The sequence below is a fragment of the Prionailurus bengalensis genome, chromosome E2 (assembly GCF_016509475.1).
Source record: "Prionailurus bengalensis isolate Pbe53 chromosome E2, Fcat_Pben_1.1_paternal_pri, whole genome shotgun sequence".
Taxonomy (NCBI): Eukaryota; Metazoa; Chordata; class Mammalia; order Carnivora; family Felidae; genus Prionailurus; species Prionailurus bengalensis.
The window spans coordinates 55950347-55978329 of record NC_057352.1 but is presented as its reverse complement, the minus strand read 5'-3'; the positions used below and the strand labels follow the sequence as shown (position 1 = coordinate 55978329).

Below are 27983 nucleotides of genomic sequence, written 5' to 3'. Positions count from 1 at the left end.
TCTCTGCCCCTCCCCCATTCATGCTCTGTCTCTCTCTGTCCCAAAAATAAATAAACGTTGAAAAAAAATTTTAAAAAAATTTTTATTTTAGAGAGAGTGCATGCACATGAGTGGGCGAGGGGTCAGAGGGGGAGAGAGACAGAATCTCAAGCAGACTCCATATTCAGTGTGAGCCCAACGTGGGGCTTTATCCCATAAACCCTGAGATCGTGACCTGAACCAAAATCAAGAGTTGGACACTCAACCGGCTGAGCCACCCGGGTGCCCCTCTCTCATTTTCAATGTCGTTGTGATCACTGACCCTCATAAGTCCAGGGAAAGTCTTGATATATTCCTGTCTACTCCACAGTGATTTCTGGGAAGACAGAGGCTGTCTTCTTTACTTTGGGTCCCCTCCTACCTCGCACAGCTGCTTACCCATTGCTGTTGTTTCAGAATCTACCAGAGTGGAGTTGTCTCCCGTCTCTCAGCAAGGCAGGAATTTCATTGTTGATTAACGATGAAGCAGAAGTCACAGGACACCAAGACATAGAGATCAGTTACATCTTCCGCTTTCCCTTTCCTGCATACAAATCATGATGCTAGGCATTACCTGCTCAGTATCCAGTCTCTGCTTCCTTGTGCTTTTCTTCAACTGCCCATTCACAGCTGTCCTGAGAGGGAAAATGTTCTGTCCCCTCTTATTATTTCACTGAGGACAGAAATAACATACCAAAATAACACTGAATTGGTGTTCTTTTTACATTAGTTGCAACATGGGTGAACGATCTTTTCCCCAGTTTTGCCTAGAAATATAAGTGTCAAGTGTAATTTTCAAGCAGGAAATTTTGACAATTTAAAAACTGCATAATTATAAGAACATTTCAACAAAGGATACGGACACACTGCTTATGACGTCTCTCTTACTACAGATGGACATGCCTTCTTTGGAAGAGTTACATAGGCCCTGGTATAGCTGACTTAGGAAACTCATTATACAGTAGCACCAGAAAGTCTCATGATCCTTGTGGGGGAGACACTTTCCAACAGCTGCCAATGAGCTTCAGTGAAGCTTGACACACTGTAGGTGACGATGGACGCCTTGGAACGCATGAAGGATGATTGTTTCTCTTCCTGGGTCCTAATCTTCCCATTTCTCTTGGTTATAGCAGGTCCACTTACTAGATGGATGGACCATACACCTCTGTAAGGGCAGTATCAGCACCTACCAGAACTAAAAACAAATTTCCCATACTCTTCCAAGTTCCTCACGCACTCAACACACAACTGTACACCCAGTGCAATCAAAACAACACATCAACATGAGATAAAAGGCTCTCAAGTGATGGAGTTTGTCTATGAAATCCTGACTTAGGGAGAGCCAGTGGACATCGATCTAGGATGGAAAAAAGAAAAAATAGGAGTGCGCCTGGGTGGCTCAGCTGGTTAAGCGTCCGACTTCAGCTCAGGTCATGATCTTGCGGTCTGTCAATTCGAGCCCCATGTTGGGGGCTCTGTGCTGACAGCTCAGAGCCTGGAGACTGCGTTGGATTCTATGTCTCCCTCTCTCTCTGCCTCCCCCCACCTCTCAAAAATAAATAAACATTAAAAATTGTCTTTATTTTTTTTTTATTAAAAAAAATTTTTTTAACGTTTATTTATTTTTGAGACAGAGAGAGACAGAGCATGAACAGGGCAGGGGCAGAGAGAGAGGGAGACACAGAATCTGGAACAGGATCCAGGCTCTGAGCAGTCAGCACAGAGCCTGACTCGGGGCTTGAACTCACGGACCATGAGATCATGACCTGAGCCGAAGTCAGATGCTTAACCGACCGAGCCACCCAGGCGCCCCTAAAAATTTTTTTTTAAAAATAGGTCCCTTTGACCTCAAATTTTCTTTGCTCCTCCCCCCCACCTTCCTTCAGTGAGAGATGGTATTTATTTAAGTCTTCCTTCATGGCTAAGCCAGAGCTTTCACTTACTCTCTGGTTCTCCACTGGCCCTCTCATTAATGAGTTAAATAAAACTTTGTTGTGTGTCCATTGGGTATTTATCTGACATTTTAACATATTCTGAAAACTATTCCTTGCCATTGTGGAAGGAGGTGGAGGGTGGAATGGAACTCATGAGTCTTACGCTCCTGCCCTGGAGACCAGAGGAGAGGGTTTTGAAGAAGGTACCTACCCAGGTTTGTGTTCTCCAGCTCTTCCCAGGCTCTCCATCTGCAGGGGAGCCTACTCTATCAGTGTCCTGTTCGGGCTACCTGGTTATCTAGTGATGAGAGAGAGCTTGTTGCCTTTCAACATCAGAGAAGATTTTAGTGACCTGATGAAACCCCATCAGCATTATGTCAGGAAGCAATATAATTTCACTTCTCCACACAATGCTCATGTTCTAGCTCCCCACCCGTCATTACTACAGCGCCCTATAATTAGCAGTATGGAGGAATAATAACTAATACTCATTGCATGCCTACCATATCCCAAGGAAATTATTTCCAGGATGGATTAAGTTATTTAATATTATAACCACTCTATGAGATAGGTACTATTGATAATCAACCTCTGTGTACAGATCAAAGTATGGAGGTGCTAGAAAAATCAAGTAACTTCTCCAAGAACCTCATAGCTCATCAACGGCAGAACTGAGATTGGAACCCTGAAAGAATTTGTGCTTTAACCACTGCGCAACCGTTCCTTTCACACACTAGAAGTTGAACAAACTCAGCTTGAAAAGTTCAACCCTGGGGATGATGAAAAATTCTGGAAATGTATAGAAGTGATGGTTGCAAAACATTGTGAATACTGAATACCACTGGGTTGTACACTTAAAAATGTTAAAATGATAAATTTTATATTTTGTATATTTTACCACAATTAAAAAAAAAACAACTCAGTTCTACTACGTAATAGCTTTGAAATGTGACTTTGGGCAACCTCACTTTGTAAGCCTAGTTCCTTACTTTCTTTTATTTTTTTTAATGTTTATTTATTTTTGAGAGAGCACAAGCAGGGGAGGGGCAGAGAGAGGGGGACAGAGGATCCAAAAAGGGCTCTGCACTGACAGCAGCAAGCCAGATGTGGGGCTTGAACTCACGAACCATGAGATTATGGCCTGAGCCGAAGTTGGATGCTCAACCAACTGAGCCACTCAGGTGCCCCAGTAAGCCTAGTTTCTTATCAATAAATGGAGATAATAGGAGTCCCTGGCTGACTCAGTCAGTGAAGCATGTTACTCTTGATCTCAGGGTTGTAAGTTTGACCCCCACATCAGGTGGAGAGATTACTTAAAAATTTTTAAACAAAAATTTTTATTTAATCTTTAAAAAAGGAGATGATAATAGTACATATTTCAGGGTAAATGGGAGGATTTATTTGGTAATCCAAGTAAGTTGTTCAACAGAGCTCCTGCACATAGAAAGCCATAGATGATTATCAGCTTTAAAACAAAAAAAAAGGGAAGGCAGTAGGGATTCTTATCAAGAAGAGTGGGAGGTATAAACTTCATTGTTTGTCCATGAAAGACTTGTTGTGTTCTTGTGGAAAGGACAAACATTAGCCAATTGGCAGTGAAATCCCCTGTTTGGATCAGAACGTTCTGAAACTTATGGCTGCAAAAATGCAGAGCCATATTGGTGTTCCCAACATATGACCTCCAGCAAGAAAGGACACACCAGTGTGACCTTTGTCCATAGCAAATGCTCTCCCATGGCAAGGAGGAAACAGTTACTATCACTCCATTTATAGGCCCTTGTTAAATGCCAGGCACGGGCTAAATCCTTTGCATTATTATCCTATTTAATCATCACAACAACTGTATGAGATTAATATTACCATTGCCCCTATTTCTAGAGTAAAAAGAAAAAATTGACCCTAAGATGCAGAGGAGTTTAACTGCTTGCTTAAGATCATTCAACTGTTTAACAGCAGGCTCACAGTTTGAACTCAAGTCAGTGTGTTTTAGTCACTTTGGGCTGCTATAACAAATACCTCAGGCTGAGCCACCAAATGACAAACGTTTATTTCTCATGGTTCTTGAGCCTGAGAAGTCCAAGATCAAGGTGCTTGCAGATCCTGTCTGGAGAAAGTTTCCTTCATGGTTTGCAGATGGCCACCTTCTCATTGGCAAGAGAAAAAAGTAAGCTCTCTCCCTACTCTTCCCGGATGGGCACAGATTCCATCACAAGGGATAATTACCTCCCAAAGGCTCCACCTAATACTATCACATTGGTGGTTAGGATTGAAACAGAAGGATTTTGAGGGGACACATAGAGCCCATAATCCTATGCGAATCCAAATGCCCACAGCATACCACCTGGCCACTCAGGCACCAAGAACGTGACATATTTGAAGCCATATCAACCAGTATTCCAAACATGAAACAAAAGCAAATCACTGTGCAAGGGGAAGGGAGAGTGGTCCTTTCATCTTAAAGCAGAGAGACACAAGTAGAGCCACCAGCTCTTTGTATAACCCTCCCTGGAAAAGGGCCCACTCCAACTGCCTCTTCCTTTCATCCTTCCCAACCTGCCCAGATCACATCATAATCTCACCCCTTATATCACAGCCTGACGCTTTCCAGCTGGGGATTATAAAGCTATTTCTCAACAGGAACCAAAAAGAAGAGATGGGAATCCAGGCCCTACCTGAGGCCTCATCCTGCTGCAGTTCTGCAGGTGGGAGAGAGCCCCAGACAGAGCAGGAGAGGAGGAAGGAGCGACTGGTGTGGTGTATGGGGGAAATGTACATGCCATCCCTCTTTGTAAATGGTACATCCTTCTTGGTGCCATTCACCCTGACAACCCATGAAGATGTGTATTGGAAGTGGGTCTTGGAAAACACTGCAGAGGGAGTACAGTGGGAACACCTGGGTGGCTCAGTCACTTAAGCATCTGACTGTCTCAGAGCATGATCTCATGGTTTGTGGGTTTGAGCCCCACATCTGGCTCTGTGCCGACAGCTAAGAGCCTGGATCCTGCTTTGAGTTCTCTGTCTCCCTCTTTCTGCCCCTCGCTGCTCTCTCTCTCTCTCTCTCTCTCTCTCTCTCTCTCAAAAATAAACATTAAAAAAATTTTTTTTTTAAATAGAAAACATTGTGGTGAGGAGTAGGATGTAAATTAGAATTCTCATGGTTGCAAGCAACAGAATCTGAGTTCTGACTGTCTTTTAACAAAATGGGAGGGGCACCAGCATGACTCAGTTGGTTAGGCATCCAAATCCTAATTTTGTCTCAGGTTATGAGGTTAAGCATCCAACTCTTGATTTCGGCTCAGGTCATGATCTCATGGTGTATGGGATCAAGCTCTTCATTGGGCTGCATGCTGAAAATGAGGAGCCTGCTTGGGATTCTCTCTCCGCCTCTCTCTCTGCCCTCTCCCACACACACACTCTGTCTCTCTCTCTCTCAAAATAAACATTAAAGAAATTAAAAAACAAAATGGGAGTTTTCACATACTCAAGGAAAGGCTGGAGCACCAGAATTGAAAAACTGATCACTGGTGGGGTGCCTGGGTGGCTCAGTAGGTTAAGTGTCCAACTTCAGCTCAGGTCATGATCTCATAGTTTGTGGGTTCGAGCCCCGCGCTGGGCTCTGTGCTGAACGCTTGCTCAGAGCCTGGAGCCTGCTTCAGATTCTGTGTCTCCTTCTCTCTCTGCCCCTCCTCCGCTCACACTCTGTCTCACTCTGTCTCTCAAAAATAAATAAATGTAATAAAAAAATTTTTTTAAGAAAAATTGATGAATGGGACCAAATGTCTCCAAAGAGCTAAGCAACAGTAACAACAACTATCATTGTTGTTGATATGCACCCTCCATATGCCATGTCCTAGGAAGGTCATAACATTTATGCATTATGCTCAAATCCTAAAGGCTGAGATGTGGGCAGAGGCAGGATTTAGATCTTCTGGCTTCTGTAGCGTTGCTTTCCACCAAGATGTCACATGTGGGGAATGACTTCCAAATAGGAAGGTCAGTAGAGTCTGGGCAGCACACATCTCCCAAAAATATCCAACATTACAAGGGCAATGACATGTATTGGCCTAGACTTCTTATGATTTTTTTCAAGTGTCTATTTTTTAGAGACAGAGAGAGAGAGAAAGTGAGTGAGGAGGGGCAGAGAGAGAGAGGGAAACAGATGATCCAAAAAGGGCTCCATGCTAACAGCAGAGAGCCTGAAGCAGGGCTTCAACTCACATGCCATGAAATCATGACCTGAGCTGAAGTTGTACACTCAGCGAACTGAGCCACCCAGGGACCCCAACCCCTTATGATTTTTCAGAGCTGTTTTACTCTACTGTGGGTTTTCAAGATGATAGTATGAATTTTGTGTTTATCAGTGAAAAATTTTTTGTGCAAACATTTAAATCTTACCTAGAAATCATACCCAGACCAAAGAATAGTTATGTCTCAAGTTAGGACCTACTGTATATGGAATTCACCTTGAATAGTCAGGAGAGAGAATATTGGACAACACCGAGAGAGATTACATTATATCTGTCAGTGGATCATCATCTAGTGTGAAAAAAGGAGGAAAAACAGAAAGTAGAGTTTAAATAAAGTTAAAATTTGTAGGGCAATTACCAGGTCATTGGAACTCCCTCAACATGAATGGAATAACCTGAATGTAAGAAATAATTCGGGACAAAAGCCTTGAGTTTACTTATTAAGCTTCCTGTTTCCCATGGTAAGCTGAGATTTTTACTTTAGTCATTCTATATTTTGCAATATGGTAAATAAGTTTTATGATAATCCAGGACAGAATGTCTTATCACCCTAGACACAATGTGCCTTAAACTGTTGTCCTAGCCAAATATCATTCCAGTAGTATAGGACTGCCAGTGATCAACTGAAATATTTGGTTTGCACCATGCAGTTCAGCAAGCATTTTGTTTCACCTTATTTCAAAGGGATAAGACTCACAGACTTCAGGGATAAAACCCGAAAAGAAATTTTAATAGAAAAAAAATGTTTTCTCTTTTAACTTTTTTTTTTATTTGTTTTGAGAGAGAGAGAGAGAGAGAGAGAGAGAGTGCAAGTGGGGAAGGGGCAGAGAGAGGGAGATACAGAATCCCAAGCAGGCTCCACGCTGTCAGCACAGAGCCCAACACAGGGTTCAATCTCACAAGCCGTTGAGATCATGACCTGAGCCAAAATCAAGAGTCAGATGCTCAGCCACACAGCCGCTCCTGATTCTTATCTCTTGTTGTGGAATTCTGAGCCGGGTATTGAACTCAGTCTCAGAAACACCCATCCAATCCTGCCATGGTCATCCCCAAGCCTGAGATCCTGGAGGGAAATACTGAGTTACAATACACGTGGGTAGAGAAACACTTTATTTTGAGCCAAGCCAGAGCAGGTGTCCCAAGCCCCTGAGTGGACCACTATGTATGAGCTGATTGGGGGACTTTCATTGGGCAGGAGGTCCCACAACCCACAGAGCTATTTGCATGGAATTATTCTTCCTCAGGATTACACCATCTAGAATAGCTTCCCAAAACATGGTCTTTATCACCAGTATAATGAAACCGATGAAATTTAATGTTCCATTCAAATAATATAGTAAAGCTTATTTAGGCATTTATCAGCTCCCAGTGTAATAAAGAAATCATGTTTTCACAGGATATTTTCCTAATTCGTTCCTCTTATCCTGGCTGTGTTGTAAGGATCACCTACTTTCCTGCTGCCAGCATTGGGGAAATACAGAAAAGGAACAGGGAAAGGGGAGTAGGTGAGGTTTTGCATGCGATTTGCATGTGACATCATGTGACCAGGTATTACATGTACCTTGTATCCTGCCCTTGAGCAGAAGGGCAGGGCTGGGAGAATGAAATGCTTTTTGCCAAGAGTCCTGTTGTTAAATCTCACTTTTTTGTTCATCATGCCGGTCAAACTGTGGATGCACTGGGGGCTTCCCTCTGCCATTAGCTTGTAAGTGGTTTCTTGTGGTAAACCAGGAATACCAACATAGCTAGGGCATGGAGAGACTTTGTAGGCAATACTTGTCTCTCTTGTTTTCTGAGAAACTACAGGTATTGTGCTAAAAATGAAATATGTCTGGGGGCTCCCAGCTGGCTCAGTCAGTAGAGCGTGCAACTCTTGATCTTGGGGTCATGAGTTCAAGCCCATGTTGGGCATGGAGCCTACTTAAAGGAAGGAAGGAAGGAAGGAAGGAAGGAAGGAAGGAAGGAAGGAAGGAAGAAAGAAAAGAAATAGGTTTGAATGCTTATTGATACTTTCAGGTAACAATCTCTGCTGGTTTAAAACATGGTCTTCCCAATGAATGTGCAGTAGCATGTGAAATTCTCCCCCCTTCTCCTTCTCTTGTCCTCAGAATCTGGGTTCCTAGAGGCTGGTCCAGCACTGGGGAGGCAGCATTATCACTTACTCACTGGCCTCCATTGAATTTCTTATCCTCATTTTGGCCCCATCAAGGCTGTCGATCCAGCGGCCTCTGCTACAGCAGCCCTGAAAGAGCACACCTGGGTCGGCCGACTAGTAACTATGTCCCTGACATGGCCTCAGAAAGAAGTTCCCGCTCAAACCTCAGACCACGCCTCCTCCCCTTGAGTAACTTATGTTTTCTAAGAAAGCAGGCTACCGATTGATGCATTCTTCCGAAGTCTAAGGTGGGAGGAAGGGGAGTGTGAGAGGCGTGGAAAGTGTGAGGAGAAGAGGGAGGGCTTCTCTCAGGTGGGGGCCAGAGGCAGGAGCCCTCAACCCTGTCCAGGCTTAGAATGACCTGGGAGCATTTTACCCCTCCCCAAACCAATTAAATCAGAGTCTCTGGGGATGCTGTTTGATGCTAGGTATTTATACAGCACAGCAAGTCTGACAGCCAATGGTTAATAGGTGACCAGTGAGAAACGTTCTGTATATACTGAGACCAAACACGTTAGAGACCCTCAGACACAGTGGTTCTGAAACTTCAAGTGCATCAGAATCTCCTGGAAGACTTGTTCAAACACAGATTCCTGAGCCCCACCCCCAGAGTTTCTGATTCAGTAGCTGATCTGGGACCACACCTTGGCAGCCATTGTTCTATCCTTCCCCAGCCAATCGGCTGAGGCCACGACCCTTCCCCAGCCAATCGGCTAAGGCCATGATCCTTATAAAACCTTTGTGCTCTTGAAACCCGCTCTCTCTCTCCGGTATCTCACCTCTGCGTCGGTGCAGGTAGGGGATTGAGCTCAAGCTAGCTTGAATAAAGGCTCTTTGCTTTTGCATCGGACTCGGCTCCCTGGTGGTCTTTGGGGATCACGAATTCTGGGCATAACAGCCCCTCACTGGCCCCATGGGCATCCCGATGCTCATTCTTAGCTCTTTTGCCTACTGTCTCCAGGAGCCTCAGTGACTTTTCCAGACCTCCCCATTGTCACCCAGGCCCAAGGGAGTCAAGATTGGAATAGTGGGAAGCGGCTGTCAGTCTCTCTGTAGCTAAATAGACCACCTTGTACTGTAGTTCCATCCCAGGTAATCCCAAGGTCCTCCTGGGGGAAACCAGTTAGGAACTTCTCCAATCTGGGATTCTCAGACCCTCTCAATCTCTATCCAGCACCTTCTCCCCATGCCTCATGGAATTTTCATCAGAACAGAAAGTAGGCCCCACACTCAGGTCTTAACCTGGTATCTCCAGCTCTCCCCCACTGTCTTCAAAGAGCTTTCCCCCTCCTTCTATGGCCTGACCACATATCCCCCAGCCTGCTTACTCTGTGGCCTAGGGCAGTGGTTCTCAAACATGGGTGTGCACCACCTGGAAGGCTCAGTACAAGTTGCTGGGCCCACCCCCAGAATTTCAGGTTCAGTAGGTATGGTCGGTAGAATAACTGCCTCTAGTAATGATAAGGGCACACAATTCCCCGGAACCGTATGTGACCTCATGTGGCAAAAGAGATTTTGCAGATGTGATTAAGTTAAAGATCTTGAGATGAGGAGATTATTCTGGATGACGTGTGAGCCCAGTGCCATCACAAGTGTCCTAATAATAGGAAGGCAGAGGTAGAGGAGACTAGACCATGGAAGCAGAGGTTGGAACGATGCAAAGGAATATGGGAGGTCTTTGGAACTGGAAGAAACAACAAATGAATTCTCTCCTAGAGCGTCCAGAAGGAACACAGGTTTGCTGACAACTTGATTTTAGCCCTGGAAGAACCATTTCTGAATTCTGACCTTCAGAACTGTAAAATAGTAAACGCACAGTAAAACCTTGGTTTGTGAGCATGATTTGTTCCGGAAACATGCTTGTAATCCAAAGCACTTGTATATCAAAGCAAATTTCAAGAAATACTGGCTCAGTTGTGATCGTGTGACATTTGGCATCACTTAGTACTCATATTGCAAGACATGGCTCATTTATCAAGTTAAAATTTATTAGAAATGTTTGCTCACCTTGTGGAACACTCGCAGAACAAGTTGCTGACAATCCAAGGTTTTACTGTATTTTGTTTCAAATTGCTAAGTTTTCCATAATTTGTTACAGGAGCCATAGGAACCTAAGATATGATTGGGTTGGCTTCTGAGAATCTGCATTTCTAATAGGTTCCCAGGTGATGCTGATGCTGAGGTTCAGGGATCACTATGAAAAAAACACTGACTTTTAGTGAAACACACAATCCTAGGTCCCCTCCAAACTCTGGTTATACAAACCCTCTGCTCCCTCCACATCCGAATCAAGCCAATGGAAGCTTTGGCCTTGACGACTCTCATCTCCAAAAAGTGCCTATTTTGGACATCATCAGTTAAACTTTGATTTTTATTTTTTCCTTTCTTTCTGCTCTGCTGTAAAGCAATGACTACCAGGCATGAATAGCCATTAAAAATTTATCAGATTAATAATTTCATAACTGTTTATCTCACTATCTTGTTATTTATTATTTTATTTTGGGGGAAAATTGCAGAGCATTGTGAGTTTATCCTCCTAAAATCTCCAGGAGGTTGGAAAATAGAGAAAGAAACTTCACATTCTAGACAGAAAACGGGACAAAGAGAGGTTTGCAATGAATAATGTCTGGACTTCTGCTTCCCTCATGTCAAGCTGCTATTTTTTCTAGTTCCTTTTATGTCCCTTCTGTTCACCAGCTCCTCCCCTTTTGCCCCCTGCAGGTGAACTTGACCCCCACCTCTCTTAGTATCTGAGCTTGCTCCCTTTGGCTGATTTCTCTAGGTAATGATGCTGGCTTTTCCAGCCTGGGATGCTCAGAGGAAGGTGAAAGTGATAGTTACTATGGACACTAAATCAGCCATTCACAAGCCCTGGGTCTGCCAAAAGGCCACTGGGGCCTGCTTGAGATGGGAAACCTCAACCTATTTTCTCCAGGGCTCCAGACAGAGGAAGGGAGAGGAGGTGCACAGAGCACTGATTACACACTTGAACCAGTACCTTGAATACAGTAGTTACAGCAGGCTGTCTATTCACAGCGAGAAAAACTCCATTTGACTATGACCCTTGCCAGTTCTTCCTCTTTTTCCCTTCTCTATCTCATTTTTCCTGTCATCTCTTTGTCTTCCTCCTCTGGCAGGCAGTGGGATCCAGCCTGGATTTCAATTTGAACTGCCTTTTGCTAGCTGTGTGACAATGAATGGGCAACTTAACTTCTCTGATCCTTCATTCCCTTACCTGTTAAGTAGGGGTGAAGATACCTACCATGGTTCTCTAATGAGAACTAGATGAGAGAATATCTGAAATGTATGTGTGCAGAGCAGGCTGACCCTCAATTCACATTCGTCATGGGGGTCATTTCTAGCCACCAGCCTTCTCAGCATTAATTCCTATTCAACCAACAGACTTCACAGGAAATACAAGGTAGGAAACCACACCTTTAATGGGAAGTTCAGGTTTCCCTTTCATTCCAAGACTAACACTCCTCACATATTTGCCTACATGCCTTGTTCTTCAGTTAGGCCTGCTTAGTTAGCGCCTTGGGCATGCTCCCTCTAAAGTGATACAACTTTTTGCTAAAATAATCAAATATGCCAGTAGGACTAAATGAAACAAAGCAGAGCATTGGATAAGCCATCGGCCCTGGCGAGTAAAAGGCAAAGGGGCTCTTAGCAGACACGGCATGCCGGATGTCCATGAGCACAGGGGACATATCAGTGTTGGTACACCTGCTGATGAACTTGAGATAATCCCGTTGCTCAAGGATATAGTCCTGCCCATAGTCCTCTAGCACTTCGGGGGTAAGGTTGTCCAGGATGTCCTGCTCCAGCTTGTTCCACATTTCACTCGTGCCCGCGATACCTGTGATGCAAGAAGAAGGGAGGCTCAGATTCTGGGGAGGCCAGACTGGACGTGTCCGACCCTACCAGGGAAGCAGGCCCTTGTGAACTGGCTTCCGTTGAAAAGACAGGCATTCCCAAATGGCTTTTTTTTAAAAATGAGCTTTATAATGGTATGTAATACACTTTTCAGCATTCATATGGAAAAGTACACACATGTCTAGGTTTCCACAAGCTGAATAGCCTGTGTAACCAGCAGCAGAAAGAGAAAACAAGCCAGCCTTGGAGCCTCCACTCCCAACCCCCTTCCCAGGATCCTCTGTCCCAATGACTAGGATGGAGCAGTTTTGCCTGGCATTGGACATTATGTAAATGGAATCACACACTACGTTCTGAGATTCATCCATGTATTGTGTGGTCATTCTCATTGTTGTGGTTTTCCATTGTGTAAATATGCCATAAATTATCCATTATACTGTGATGGGCATTTGGGTTGTTTCCAATTTGGGGGTCTTACAAACAGTGCTGCCACAAACATTCTATTACATCTGTTTTCATGATTATTATATACAATATAAAATATAATGTATACAATATATATAATATGTATGAACATGTGTATATACATTTATGTATAATTTTTTAATATAGAAGCAATACCAACTTCTATGTATAAAATTAAATATACAATGTTAACTATCATCCTATCTATTTAATAAATATAATTTTAAACAATATATAACTTATGCATTTAAATTTTAGCATATAAATTATATGTAATTAAATATATAAACATATTTGATATAGAAACAATGGGTGCTTATTATATACAATTTAATTATATATACATTTACTTTAAAATATTATAGCAATGCCTGTTCATTATGTAAAATAAAGTAAATAATGAAATGTATAGTTTTTAAAATTAATCTCTTCTAAGGTAACTTACAGTTTTGTGTGTCTTTCTACATTCCTTCCTTGTTTATACAAACATGTACACACATAGGGCCGCGTGGGGGACTCAGTGAGTTGAATGTCCAACTCTTGAGTTCAGATCAGGTAATGATCTCACGGTTTGAGTTTGAGCCCTGCGTTTGGCTCTGAGCTGACAATGCAGAGCCCACTTGGGATTCTCTCTCCCACTCTCTCTCTGCCCCTCCCCTACTCCCTTGCATTCTCAATCAATCTCTCTCTCTCTCTCTCTCTCTCTCTCTCTCTTTCTCTCTTTGTCAGAAATAAATAAACTTTTAAAAAAGGCTTTGTGGGTGCCTGGGTGACTCAGTCAGTTAAGCGTCTGACTTTGGCTCAGGTCATGATCTCACAGTTCACGAGTACGAGCCCCCCACGGGGCTGTGTGCTAACAGCTTGGAGCCTGGAGGCTGCTTCAGATTCTGTGTCTTCCTCTCTCTCTGCCCTTCCCCCGCTCACATTCTCTCTCTCTCTCTCTCTCTCTCTCTCTCTCTCTCTCTCTCTCTTTCAAAAATAAATACACATTTTTTTAATTAAAAAAAAAAGGCTTTGGTTTAATCTTATTTTACCAGGAACAAAATGCCCAAAGGATCATACTATACAGGATTTCCAAAGATTTGCTTGTTTGTTTGCTGAATAATAAATCACAGACCTGCCTCCAAAAGTCAATGGCTATAGATTTAAACCAGAGCAGCAGAAATTTCCCATTGAACAGCTTTTAGGCAACCACTTCTCTATCAAAGGACTTTCCAGTCATTCCTAGATTTCACCATTTCAGTGACGCTGCCATAAACAGTCTTGCATAATACATCCTTTTGTATTTTAGCGTTTTACGTCTGCAGGCAGCCTCTACAGTGTGGCTGCGTGGTCAAAAGGCACATGCATTCTGAATTTTAATACCTACTGCCAGATTACTTTCCACAAAGGATGCAGCACCTCACATTCCCTCCTGTAAAGTGTGGGATTGCTCTGGGATTGCTATGGGGATGATCCTTAGTTTACCAGCTTGAGCAACTCCCGGATATCGGATATTGGGTCTGTGGGGGAGCCTGACTGTGAAATGTAAGCCAGTGAAATCCAATTATACCCACCGAAATGCAAAAGGATTTCAATTGCTCATTACTTTTCATGAAAGCACAATACCACACTTAAAGAAATGATTACCCTGACAATTACTCCCGAGGCTTCTGGGTCTTGAAAAACATGTTTGTGTGAACTATTGTTCCTCCAGCTACCTCTCCCTGTCTCGGCTTTCTCCAAGGCGAGGGATTCCTTTTCCTCTCCTCTTCCTCTCTAAGCACCTCATGGACTTTCTAACCATTCTTGTGAGTACCCTGTGCAGAGTCCTCAAGGCTCTCTTGACTGGCGACAAAGCCACCAGAAGTTTGTCAACTTTCATCTGCCACTTTTGACACCCACTAGCTGCCACTTTGGGGCTATACACAATGAAATTGTTGAGGTCACTTGGATCCAAATCCCATCTCTGACTCATACACCTCTGTGACTTGGGAAATTTCCCAACTTCTCTGAGGCTCAGCTTTCTCCCTACAGGATGGGAATATTACTGATGTGGGGAACAAAGGCAAAAGAAACGTACATAAAATTGAATTTCCTTATAACCTGCAGCCCATTGACGAATATGTCAGGCAGGCAAAATAAACTATTCCTCCAGAAACTCTCAATGTTGATGTTAATGCTTTGCCAGAGGCAAAAACAACCTTGGCTTGCCAACATCCAGGCCTCCAGGATCCCGTAAGTCTTCCTTAACACATGAAAATCCTTCTGGAAACTTCCTTTGTCTTTTCTTCCCCAACTTCCAAGTGTATAATCAGTCTCCCCTCGCAACCTCAGTGCAGCTCTTTTTGCCCACGGGTCCTGTCCTGTGCTTTAATAAAATCACCTTTTTTGCACCAAACATGTCTGAAGAATTCTTTCTTGACCTTCAGCTCTGAACTTCAACAATTTTCCACGTCATTTTGGGGCCCTGACGTGGGGCTTTGAGTCTTTTCACCTGGACTCTGAGCCTCGGGGCAAACTTGGCGAGTCCTTCCTCTCTCCTTCCTTTGCTCTCCTATCGGGCTTTTCAAGGAGTATGGTCTTATTGGGACATTTTCATGTCAATTGCTCAGGCTGCGATCCTCTAGCCCATGGCTACCCTACCAGGAGGAGAAAGCCTACCTTTGGGCTGGAAGTTAGTACCCAGGCAGGAACGGTAATAAGACTCAAAAACTTGAGGACTTTTCTTTATTTCTGTCCTTATACAAAGTTGTCTGTCTGTCTTGGGCACAGGACAGCCACCTAATGACTAGCACAGCTGCTGCTGATCTTAAGACTCCTGTGTGAAGCTTCCTCTCATTGGTTTAAAGTGATCCCCTGGTCTAGCCTCTTCTGGATTCGAGAACTCCACTCAGAGCCAGCTGAAACCAGTACCCAATTCAATGAAAGCCCAAGTAGGACCATTTCCTAGAGAAGTTGGCTATAAAGATTACTTGTGTTGGAATGTCGCTTAGACCATGATGGATTCCTATCTCTACTGTTTTCTATCAATGTCCTCTACTAACTACTTAAACTACAGAATTGGGTAATTTCCCCTTGTCAAAACCTTTCTAATGTTTTCCATGGGTTAAAAACGGTGGGTTCTTCAAGGCCTTCACAGCAAGGTAGGGTATTTTAGTCCATTCACTGGCACCTGTTTGTAGTGTAGGATTTAATGAGGAAGCAGAGGGATGCTAGCATCCTTCCTACGGGGACTTTACAGCAGGGTGGTGATCATAGCAGTTTTGTTCAAGGGACACCTTGGGTCGCTTTGACAACAGGGACCTATGGCATTTACTGTGTGGGACGCCACCTGGGAATCAGAGGGGATTTTTGATAACGGATCTTCTCTCTTCAGTTCCCAAGGACTCCCCTTTGGAATGCCTTTTAATCCCCTGGAAACAATTCAGATTGCAAAATTTAAGAAAGGACTGATCTGTAACACTGCATGGCCTTAGTGTGACCTCTAAGTTAGATCTCTCCTGTGGGAAACCGGGGAAATGGATAGAAGTACCCCTAGATCCAGACCCACACGGCCCTAAATGAGGACCCTGCCTAAGAGCCTCTTGCAGAATGTGTTTGGCCAGTAAACCCCCTCCTGATACACTGGATGATAATTGTCTAAATAAGCCTCCTCCGAATAAACCCAGGTTGCTGGAGGAAACACAGGCCATCCCTGACAAAAGAAACACTGACTCTCTCTCTGTTCCTCCTCCTAATAGATGTGGGGGCTTCTCCCTCCTTCATTCCCCAGGTTAATGGCTATAATTGGAACCAACTGTCTCTGGTAAGTCTATCTTGAGCTGGGGACTTTAAGGAGTATTCCCAAGCAGCTGCCAAAATGCCTTTAATTTCAAGGAAGTTCCCTGTCTTCTCTGGCCTGATGTGGACTGCCGACTTCCACTTTAGTGGAAGGCTCTTCTGCCTTCCCCTCCCCCTCCTCCTGTTTCTGCACCACCTTCATGCACAGACTGGCTCCAGTAGCATCTCGGGCGCCTCCAGCGCCATTGGTTCCTCCTCCTCCCCTCGCTGTCAAGGAGGGCAGAGACCCCCATTGGACTTACACTGCCCACTTCAGATTTCTCCACCTGTGTCCCAGGTAAAAATTAACAATGGGGAACAAATTGATTGACTTTTAAGTGGACTCAGGGGGAACATAATTCAGTATTGAAACTAATTGAAACTTTTAATGCTACCTAGGTTTACTGAAGGTCAAATAAGCTCATGTTATCTCTGTTGCCATTTGTCAGCAAAAAGATGACTTACAACGATGGTTAATTTTGTCTGTCTCCAAGTTTTCTTGGGTAATTGTTAAGATAGCTTTCAAAGTCATTAGTAACCTGAAACTTTATAAAGTTTTGCTGGGATGATGAAATGGGATTGAATTCATTGGACATCTAAGCTTTTCCAAATAGGATGGAGTGCTGAAGAACTGATGACTAAAAATAGGTTTGTGCTTTTGGCTTCCTATTGCAGAGAAATTAAGAATATTTGTGTCTGTTGGAAAACATGTCTTGTGCTTAATAGATTCACAAATTTGCCGTCTAAAGAATTCTGGTGTAACAGTTCACAATTGGTTACTACTTAGTTTTCACTGGAGACTTGTGCCTCTAAGAGTTAAAATTCTTCTGCTAAATGTCTTTGAGACTGATGGAAATAAGGGAAGCAACTATGAATTTTAAAAGTAACTGTAGAAGGTTTATGGAGGGAAATCTTTGCAAAGGAATTTTATATGTGGTCAGGACTCGGGTTGAAATTAATGGATTTTAAAAGTATATAGGTATAAGGTTGAAATTCTTCTTTTCTCTTTGTTCAAAAGACAAAGTTTTCTTGGATTGTTGATCTGCTCTTGATAAGAAAATGTAAACAACATGTTTTTATTTTTTCTCTTCTGTCTGCCCAGAAAATCAAAACTTTTATGTTTTGTCTTTATCAGGTCTTTCATTACACATTTAAAACTTCTCAATACTATAGGAGCTGAGTTTTGCTAACAACTATATAACCAGACACGTTTGCCTTTGGAATCTCATATTGCCACCTGGGTTAAACAAATAATTAAGTTTGGGGGTGCTTCGGTGGCTCAGTCGGTCAAGTGTCCAACTTCGGCTCAGGTAATGATCTCAAAGTCCGTGAGTTTGGGCCCCACATCAAGCTCGGTGCTGACAGCTCAGAGCCTGGAGCCTACTTCGGATTCTATGTCTCCTTCACTCTCTTCCTCTCCCACATTTGCACTCTGTCTCTCTCTCAAAAGTAAATAAACATTAAAAAACTTTTTTTTAAATAATTAAGTGTTAAATTTTGTAATGACCTGTGGTCTTATTTAGGCATGTGCTTTATAACTTTCTGAGGTTTTTTAACACACGTCCCAGTATTTAAACTGTCAATGAAATCTTTTTGACTAATTAGCCTTTTTCTTTGGTATCTTAAGTGACTCTGGAAGCATTGTTAAACAAATAATAAGCCTTAGGTATTGTTTGGGTAAATGAGATAACTATTCCAGAGATGAAATTCCTAAAGTTTTAATATGTTTTAATTTGTTCTGGTATAAGACTATTACTTAATATTCTAATTATTGAAGAGTTCTGTGTCACAGAAATAACTGGATTTCCTTGCCAGCTGTAATGAACTCTAATCAAATCTTTAACCATTCAGATTGTTGAGTCTTTTGTCATTTATAGTTCTTGTTCTTATTCTCTTGCAAAACATGTTTCATCTTCAAGGAGACTCATAGAAAGGGCTTTTGACAAATACAAGTTTTTGATATCTTTAAAATCATAAAACTAAAATTGGTAAGAATTTCGAGAACTAACTAAAAAGCTGCGTTCAAACTGAACAAGAATTAGTAACTTTAAGTAAATTAAGGAAGATGATGATAGTTTTTAGTTTTTGTGACTCTTGTTTGACACATTGCCGGCTCTCTAATGTTTGCTCTTCCAGATTAGGGAAGTTTTCTCTTAAGATATCTATGACTTTCAGAAGTGTGATAAAGTATTCATTGGTGAACAAATTAAAGCATTTAACTTTTCTCCCTACCTGTACCCTCTGAAATTCGAAAACTCTCAGTGAGGGTTCTTTCCTTCATGGCAACTACAGTTATTTGCAGAAGTTCAATAAGACTATGTAACAGGACACCATTGGAAATATTGGTTATTTTCCCAAGGCTTTGGCTGGAATGTCCTATTTAAGAGACATGCATAGACAGATATGACCCGACAGCTTTAAGGAACTACGGTTGACTTTATGAAACATGGCAAAATAAAGCCCCTTGGAAATGTTGGCCTGATGCCTTGCTTACAGAGTCCCCAGCAGCCTTACCACGTGAGGAAAGAATGTCACTTCCCCTGGCATGGGGACCTCATGAAGAGGAATTCACCCAAATCTACAGGTATTGCAGGCATGTCTGATGGCAAGTACTTGGCTTGGCTTCTGGCCTAGAGAGGTTACAAAAGTTCAAATCTAGAGATTCCTTATAAAATGTTCCAACAAAGCAGATTTTAAAAAATCCATATGATCAATCACTATCCTTGCTGAGCTTGTGTAAGTAATTAGGCCGAGTTTGTTAAAATTGGATTTGTTTTTACAAATGAATTAGTAGTTATTAGGCTATCTCTGGAAATGAGGGCAATTACAGAGAAAAATTAGGTTTCAATAACACATCTTCGTAGATATTAAATTTTAATACTACTTATTATAAACTAGACTAGATGCTGAATTCTTCTGGTTTCCTCAAATATTTGGCTAAGACTCTCTCTGAGTTAGGTTTCCAATCTTCTTCCATTCTCTTGATTTAAAGTCATTAAAAACTAAAACTGCCTTTTCCCTAAAAGCCTTAAAAACTGATGCTGGACAACTGGAGGTAAACTTCAGAGAAATAGCCCATGTATAGGACCATCTTGCTTGTTATTCTGTGGGGATAATAACAAGACCCACGGGCATGCAATTATTTGAACAACTGGAAAATGGGATGGATTTCCCCAACCATTGTATATGAAAAGCCTTTTCTCACTATAGGTACCTACCAGTAGGTAAAGACTATAGTGTTTTATTAAATTATTCACTTTTCGTGGGTTCAAGCCCCATGTCAGGCTCTGTGCTGACAGCTCAGAGCCTAGAGCCTGCTTTGGATTCTGTGTTTCCCTCTCTCTGCCCCTCTCCCACTTGTGCTCTGTCTCTATGTCTCTCAAAAATAAATAAATGTTTAAAAAAGTTGAAATTATTTACTTGAGGCCAGGTTTTAATTCATAAATCTCTTTAAATGAATATGCAAACTATATCCTCCCTAAACCTGATCTCACAGTTACTAGCAACCCACTCCATATAAACCCAGGAGACAAGGTTTATTTAAAGAATTGAAAGTCTAATACAGCAGGAGATTTAATTCTGAAGTGAAAAGGCCCCTACTGGGTCATACTCCCACGCCATAAAATTAGAAGGACATTCCTCGTGGACTCAAAAATTAAATCTGTATCTGCCTGGGGCATTTGGGTGGCTCAGCCAGTTGGTTGAACATCCAACTCTTGATTTCGGTTCATATCATGATTCCAGGGTCAAGGGATCATGCCCCACATCAGGCTCTGAGTTGAGCATGAAGCCTGCTCAAGACTCCATCTTTCTCCGTCTGCCTCTCTCCCCAATTTGTGCTCTCTCTCTCTAAAATAAAATAAACAACAACAACAACAACCCTCTACGTTCCTCATAGGAATCCAGTGTGCCAGCTAAGGGTGCCTTCTTATTCTTGTGAACCCGTGGAAGACTTCAGACTTCTCTTTAAATGAAAATGACGGTTGTACATTTCTTTCTCATTTTCCTTTCCCCCATTTATATGGGCCATTCAAAAGGATCAGCAGAGACATTTGAATTACAAACCAGAAAAACCCATACTATTCAGCCACCTGTTTCCACTCTATCTGAGGATGTTTAGAGCTTGACATCTAAAAATCTTCTCCCTGGCAGCACTCAGGACTCAGACACTGGGTTTATAATTTGCTCTACCCATTAACTGATATTTTTCTTTTGTTTCCATAAAGGTGCCTCTTATTAATTACCTGACTGCTTGCTAAACAAAACAGCAGGTGATGGCTAATGCCACTTGCTACACAATTTAGGCCGTAAATGACTCTCCAAATGGCATTAGATATTTTAACTACTGCACAGGCTGGAACATGTGCTATCATAAAAACAGAATGTTGTACATATATTCCAGATATCACAAGCATGTAGCAGGATTGCTAAAAGCTATAAATACTCAAATTGGCACATTAAACTATCGGTCTCTTTCCTTTAGTGATTGGTTAAACTCCTGGACTAGAGGAACATTTTGGGCAACTATCAAAAGTCTTTTATTAAGGCTTCCCTTTCTCCAAATAATATTAACCTTATTTTCTTGTCTTCTCTGATGTGTCCCTGCCTGGTGCCAAGACTCCTTCACAGACGTAACTTCCAGCTGATAAATGATCCTTTCTACTCAAGGAGGTTTATATATGTTGTCTACCTTGGATTGGCTACCTTGGCCTTTGGCAACTCCTATATAGAAATTTCCCACCTGACCAATGTTGACCCATAGGTAGGGACATCTCTATGCCCCTACTCAACAGGAAGAAGTTACAGAAGGTATGACCTTCCACCCTCAACAACCTTAAAGATTTAAGGGTCAAAATTGTTCAGGGGGGAATGATGTGGAAAACAAACAAAAGAAATGTACATAAAATTAAGTTGCCTTTTAACCTGCAGCCCATTGACAAATAAAATACTTTAGGCAGGCAGAGTATCCCATTCCTCCTGGAAGTCTCCATCTTAATGTTAATACTTTGCTAGAAGCCAAAAGCAACCTTAGCTTGATGATAGCCAGATCTCCAGGACCCTGTAAGTCTTTAACAAATGAAAATCCTTTTGGATACTTCCTTTGTCCTTACCTCCCTAACTTCGAAGTATATAATCAGTCATTCCTCACAACCCGAGTACAGCTCTTTCTGCTCACAGGTCCAGTGCTTTAATAAGACCACCTTTTTGCACTGAAAACTTTCTTTTTCAGAATTCTTTCATGACCTTTGGTTCTGAACCCCAACACTTCAAACCACATCATTACAATGCCTACCTTCTAGGTGAGGATTAAGTGAAATTGTGTATGTAAAGTGCTTAATACCTGTTAATCATGAAATCTTAGCTATTTCTATTGCAGGAACTAAAAAATATGGTATGTCTCCTTGAATGTCTTCAGAAGCTCTTTTTCTCTGTGAAGATTCCTCTTCTTGTGCCCCCCACCCTCCACCCCACCCCAGCTTTGAGCATCCTTCTCCAAACTTGAGTCCTCAGCCTTCCACTGTCTGGCCTCTTGCCTTGAGAGAGCCCATCAGGATCACCTTTAGACTGAGGGCAGCCTCATAGAAAGAGAGGACTGAGCACTGCACCTAGAGATCTGCTTTCAGATTGCCAATCACCAAAGTGTGTCGCAGACCCACATGTATGTGTCACCCACCCCACACACCTGCCAAATGATGTCAATTAAGCATACCACTCAGGGCTGTCATACAGATTAGGACCTATATGGGAAGGACAGGAGTATAAATTGGAACCATATTTTTAAAAAAAATTTTAAAGTTTTGTTTATTTAAGTAATCTCTACACCCAACATGGGACTCAAACTCAAGACCCCGAGATCAAAAGTCACATACTCTTCTGAATGAGCTAGTCAGGTGCCTCTAGAACAATATTTTTTTAGTATTTATTTTATTTTATTACTATTATTATTGTTGTTTGTTGTTTTGTTTGTTTTAGAGAGCATGAGCAGGGGAGAGAGGCAGAGAGAGAGAGAGAGAGCAAGAGAGAGAGACAGAGACAGAGAGAGAATGTTAAGCAGGCTCCGTGCTCAGTGCAGAGCCCAACATGGGGCTTGATCTCATGATCCTGTGATCATGAACCTGAGCTGAAAACAAGAGTTGGACGCTCAACCAACTGCGCCAGGCACCCCTGGAATAATATTTTTTAAAATGGTTTTGTATTATCCATGAAAGCTGAAGACGATTAAACCCCATGAACTAGTCATTCCACTCCTGGGAATGTGACACTGGAAAAATCACATACATGTACAGCACCGAAAGTGTCCCGTGCCAAAGGGTTTATAGCTGAATTGTTCATAATTGTCCCAAGGTGACCCAAATATCCCACCAGTGATAGAAAAATCGTGGCACGTTCACAGAGTACTGAAAATGAGTGAGCTGCAGGTACAAACCACACAGATGAACTGTGAAAGCAATGTTGAGTGAGAAAAGCAGACACGAGAATACATACATGCTGATTCCATTCAAAGTTCCATAACCAGTAAAGCCAAATCCTATTGTTTGTGATGCATGCATGTATGTAACACTGCAAAGAAAAGCAAATGAACAATTGCTACAAAAACTAAGAAAGTGATTATATGTTGAGGATGGGGAAGACTAGGACTGGACGGAGATCATATGGGCACTTCTGGGCACTGGCAATGCTTCATTTTTTGATCTGGCTGTTAAGTGCATGAGTTTTTAAAGTAATTTGTTAAACTCTGTATATATTTCTCAATTAAAAAAAAATGAGTGTGGGGTGGGGTGCGTGGTTGGCTCAGTCAGTGGAGCATGCGACTCTTGGGCTCAGGGTTGTGAGTTTGAGCCCCACATTGGGTGTCGAGATTACTTAAAAAATTTTTTTTAATCTTAAAAAAATGAATTAATTTTAAAAATAAAAATACGGAGCACTGGGCTGGCTCAGTCTGTACAGCATGTAACTCTTGGTCTCAGAGGTTGAAAGTTTGAGCCCCGCATTTGATGTAGAGATCATTTAGAAATAAAATCTTTAAAGGGGCTCCTGGGGGGCTCAGTCAATTAAGCACCTGATGTCAGCTCAGGTCATGTTCTTGTGGTCCATGAGTTCAAGCCCCGCGTCGGGGTCTGTGCTGATGGCTCAGAGCCTGGAGTCTGCTTCCGCTTCTGTTCTCCCTCTCTCTCTGCCCCTCCCCCACTCATGCTCTGTCTCTGTCTCTCTCTCTCTCTTAAAAATGAATAAAAACATTTAAAAAATTAAAAAAAAGAGGGGCGCCTGGGTGGCGCAGTCGGTTAAGCGTCCGACTTCAACTTCAACCAGGTCACGATCTCGCGGTCTGTGAGTTCGAGCCCCGCGTCGGGCTCTGGGCTGATGGCTCTGAGCCTGGAACCTGTTTCCGATTCTGTGTCTCCCTCTCTCTCTGCCCCTCCCCCGTTCATGCTCTGTCTCTCTCTGTCCCAAAAAATAAATAAATGTTGAAAAAAATTTTTTTTATAAAAAAAAAAAATTAAAAAAAAAGAAAACTATATGACATCAAAACTAAATTCCTTTGTGGAACCGATGCAGGGGAACAACTGTATGCTGAAGAACCTGGCACTTGCCCTTTTATTATTTTTTTTAATGTTTATTTTTATTTTTGAGACAGAGAGTGACAGAGTGTGAACGGGGGAGAAAGACACAGACTCTGAAGCAGGTCCCAGGCCCTGAGCTGTCGGCACAGAGCCCAATGCGGGGGCTTGAACTCACGAAGTATGAGACCATGACCTGAGCCGAAGTCAGAAACCCAACCGACTGAGCCCCCCGGGCACCCTGCCATTTTATTATTTAAAGAGGCCCATCTATCCCAACTCCTCTTTGGCCAACCACTGAGGAGTTTGGTTTGAGCTCTGTCAAAACAAAGGACCCTCAGAATCCTGTCCAGGATGAACGCTGAGGGGCTCCTGGACTGAGACACTTACTTGTTTTGAAGCCTCCAGGCTGGATGACAGAGACTTTAACTCCCCATTTGGAAAGCTCTTGTCTCATGACTGCTGAAAACATGGTTAGAGCTGCCTTGGATGAGCTATAGGCTGCCAGCTTCTCCAATGGGACCCCTCCTGCAGGAGTAATGAGAGAGAAAAAAAATTAGGTCTGAGGTTCTTATCTGTTCATCCACTAAGTATTTAAACAGGACCTACTGCATGCTAGGAACCTGTATGTGTGGTGGCCACAGCAGACAAGGGCCCTCTGTACCCAGATGAGTGCATATTCTTGGTCACAACTGCCCTCTGGCTTCCTTTGCTTCTGCTTCCCTGGCTGCTCCATCACAGTCCAATGACAAGCCATATAAAGGGTAGTCTGTTCCAACGTCTAAGCTAAATGTGATTGAGGTGGGTTAAAGAGGATCTGTCCCAGCCTCTGACCTTCCAGGTTGGCCAACCTCCATTCTGAGGTTCCAGGTGGACATACCTGGGGAAGGGGCACTGGTCAGCCCATTCCAGCACCTGTAGTTGAACAAAGTGGGTCTAATACTTGTCACAACAAAGGGTAATGCACACCATGGGGAACAATGGGACATTTCTGTATGAGGGAGTGAGAAAGGGCTTACTCTAGGGCTGGGTAGATGCTCTTCATGGCACCTGATCACACTTAGCTCAGAAGCTGGGAGAAACAGCCTGAAACTGGGTCTATCATCGGACCCGATGTTCAGGAGGAGCTATGGAAAGCAGAAGGAAAGGAAGCCAGAGAAGTGGAGTGACCCTAATTGGAATAAAGGTCTCTGCAGGTGTAATTAAAGTGCAGATCTCAAAACGAGACCATCCTGGATCAGGATGGGCCCCAAATTCAATAATAGCTTTTCTTGTAAGAGACAGAAAAGGAGGAGACACAGGAAAACAGGGGAGCAGACCATGTGGGGATGGAGGCAGAGATTGAAGTGATACGGCCACAAGCCAAGGAATGCCTGGAGCCCCCACAAGCTAGGAGAGTCACAAAAGCATCCTCCCCTAGAGCCTTCAGAGGGAGGAGGCCCCGCCGACACCTTGCTTTCAGACTTCTGGGCTCCAGAACGTGGCAGAACAAGTTCCTTTGGTTGTAAGCCACCTGTAATTGTTACAGCAGCCTTGGAAAAGGAATGCAGGTGTGTTCCTGGCATTCGTTACCTGGAGGACGCTGAGAGTGGGAAGGGGTGAAGACGGTGAGGGAGCATAGCACTGAGGGGACCTCATGGGGAACCCAGGGTGGCTGGACATTAGGGCTCTCAGCTTTGGCAAAGGTTTCCCTGGTCAATAAAGCAAGCCCTGGACAAATGGCTAAGCAAGCTCGGCTGTAGCCACACAGTGGAATACCACTCAGCCATTACAGGGTCCATTGAGAGGGGGGCACCTGGGTGGCCCAGTCAGTTAAGCATCTGACTCTTGATTTCAACTCAGGTCATGATATCACAGTTCATGGGTGTGGAGCATGCTTGGGATTCTCTCTCTCTCCCTCTCTCTCCCCCACCCCTTTCCCCGCTCTCTCTCAAAAATAAATTAACATTTAAACAATTTTTTTTAAGTGCCTTAAAAGGAATGAACTTGAGAGGTGCCTGGCTGGCTCAGTCAGTGGAGAATGGGGCTCTTGATCTTAGGGTTGTGAGTTTGAGCCCCGTGTTAGGTGTAGAGATTACTTAAAAGTACTGTTTTTCAAATAGAGACAGTGGGAAGGGGCAGAGGGAGAGAGAGAGAGAGAAAGAGAGGGAGAGAATATTAAGCAGGTTCCACATTGAGCGTGGGTCTCAATTTCACAACGCTGAGATGATGACCTGATCCGAAATCGAGAGTTGGACGTTTAACCACATGAGTCACCCAAGCACCCCAAAAATAAAGTCTTAAAAAAATGGAATGTTGATAGACACAACAGCATGGTTGAGTCTCAAAATAATTATGGTGAATGAAAGAGCCAGACAAAAACCAGTGCGTGCTGTATGATTCATATATTTAAAATTTTAGAAAATGCAAACCAATCTATAGCGATACAGACAGATCAGTGGTTACCTGCAGCAGGTGGGGGAAGGATTAGAAAGGGGGACATGGAAACTTTTGGGGATGAAGGGCATGTTTACCATCTTGATTGTGGTGATGGTTTCCTGGGTGCATACATATGTCTAAATTTATCAAATTGTGTACTTTAAATATGAACTGTTTATTGTATGTCAATTATATCTAAATTATTTAAGGGTAGGGAAGGGAAAGAGGGAGGGAGGGAAGGAGAAAGGAAGGAAGGAAGGAAGAAGGAAGGAAAGAAGAAAGGGAGGGAGGAAGGAAGGGAGAGAGGGAGGGAGGGAGGAAAGAAGGAAGGAAGGGAGGGAGGAGGAAAACACCACCACCTGGCTTCCAGAGACCATAGACATGTCAGCAAATGTCAAAGATGACTTCATGGGTATTTTTCTCTGCCTAAATCCCCCAGGACACTTGCACAACTATCTATGGATGGGTGGAGGACCTCCATCGTTTCCTGCTCTTACCTTTCCAGGCATCCCTGTCCTACCAGCTTTCCCAGCCTTTGGTGATTTCTCACCAAACCAAACATGGGTCCAGTTTTCCACATGTGCTTGTCTTTGTTCTTCTGACTTCAGAACTTTGCAAATGATTCCTCTTCCCTGCCAAAGTCTCTTATTCCTCTGGTCAGGCCTGTTCCATCCATGGGAAAATGTCTTCCTAGCCCTGAGTTCTCTTGGCCTGATTCCTACCTCTATCCAAAAGTTAAAGTTTTCAGTGTATCAAAGACCACAAAATATGGCTCATGCTCACATCTAACATTTATTGAAGATCATTTATTAAGAGATACTTAAGTCATCACCTTATGATATGTAGTAGGTAGAACAAACTGTTGTCTGATAGGTTTTCAGCTACCTCTTCCCAGGCAACTATAAAACACTGAGCTCATTTCTGCACACAGGGAAAACATGACTGCGATGACTGTGATCTGGTTTGTTAAAGAGCAATCTTAGTAGAGACATTGGCCATTTCTAGTCATTTAATGAAACCATGCCTTGAATTTGATTGTCTACCCATGATGTGAAAGTCATACAATGAAATTAAAAGGAAAATGAGGGGTGCCTGGGTGGCTCCATCGGTTAAGCATCCAACTTCAGCCCAGGTCATGATCTTGCAGTTCATGGGTTCGAGTCCTGTGTTGGTGTTTGTACTGACAGCTTGGAGCCTGCTTCAGATTCTGTGTCTCCCTCTGTCTCTGCCTCTCCCCCACTCACGTTCTGTCTGTCTGTCTCTCTCTCACTTTCAACAATAAATTTAAAAACACATTTTTAAAAAAAGAAAATGAGATGATAAAATGTATGGAAATGAATACATATAAGTACAGATATAATTGGGAAAATCTGCATAAAACTGGTAAATTATCATTATCAGTATACTACTTATAATGTTGTACTATAGTTATGAAAAATTTAACCATATATACCCAGGTCAAAGGTACATAAGATCTCTCTCTATTCCTTCTTAAAACTTTGGCTAAATC

General features: G+C 42.8%; 1 protein-coding gene across 2 annotated transcripts in view; it reads right to left on the bottom strand.

Moving 5' to 3' along the window:
- Positions 1–11769: 11769 nt before the first annotated feature.
- Positions 11770–27983, bottom strand: part of HSD17B2 (hydroxysteroid 17-beta dehydrogenase 2) — a 93181-nt gene continuing 76967 nt past the window's right edge. For both annotated transcript variants that reach the window (XM_043599758.1, XM_043599759.1), the window contains exons 4-5: positions 24446–24583; positions 11770–12213 (exon numbers count right to left, since the gene is read on the bottom strand). In XM_043599758.1, coding sequence (XP_043455693.1) covers positions 11870–12213; positions 24446–24583 — 482 coding nt within the window. In that variant the 3' untranslated portion in view covers positions 11770–11869. The remainder of the gene's footprint in view (positions 12214–24445; positions 24584–27983) is intronic.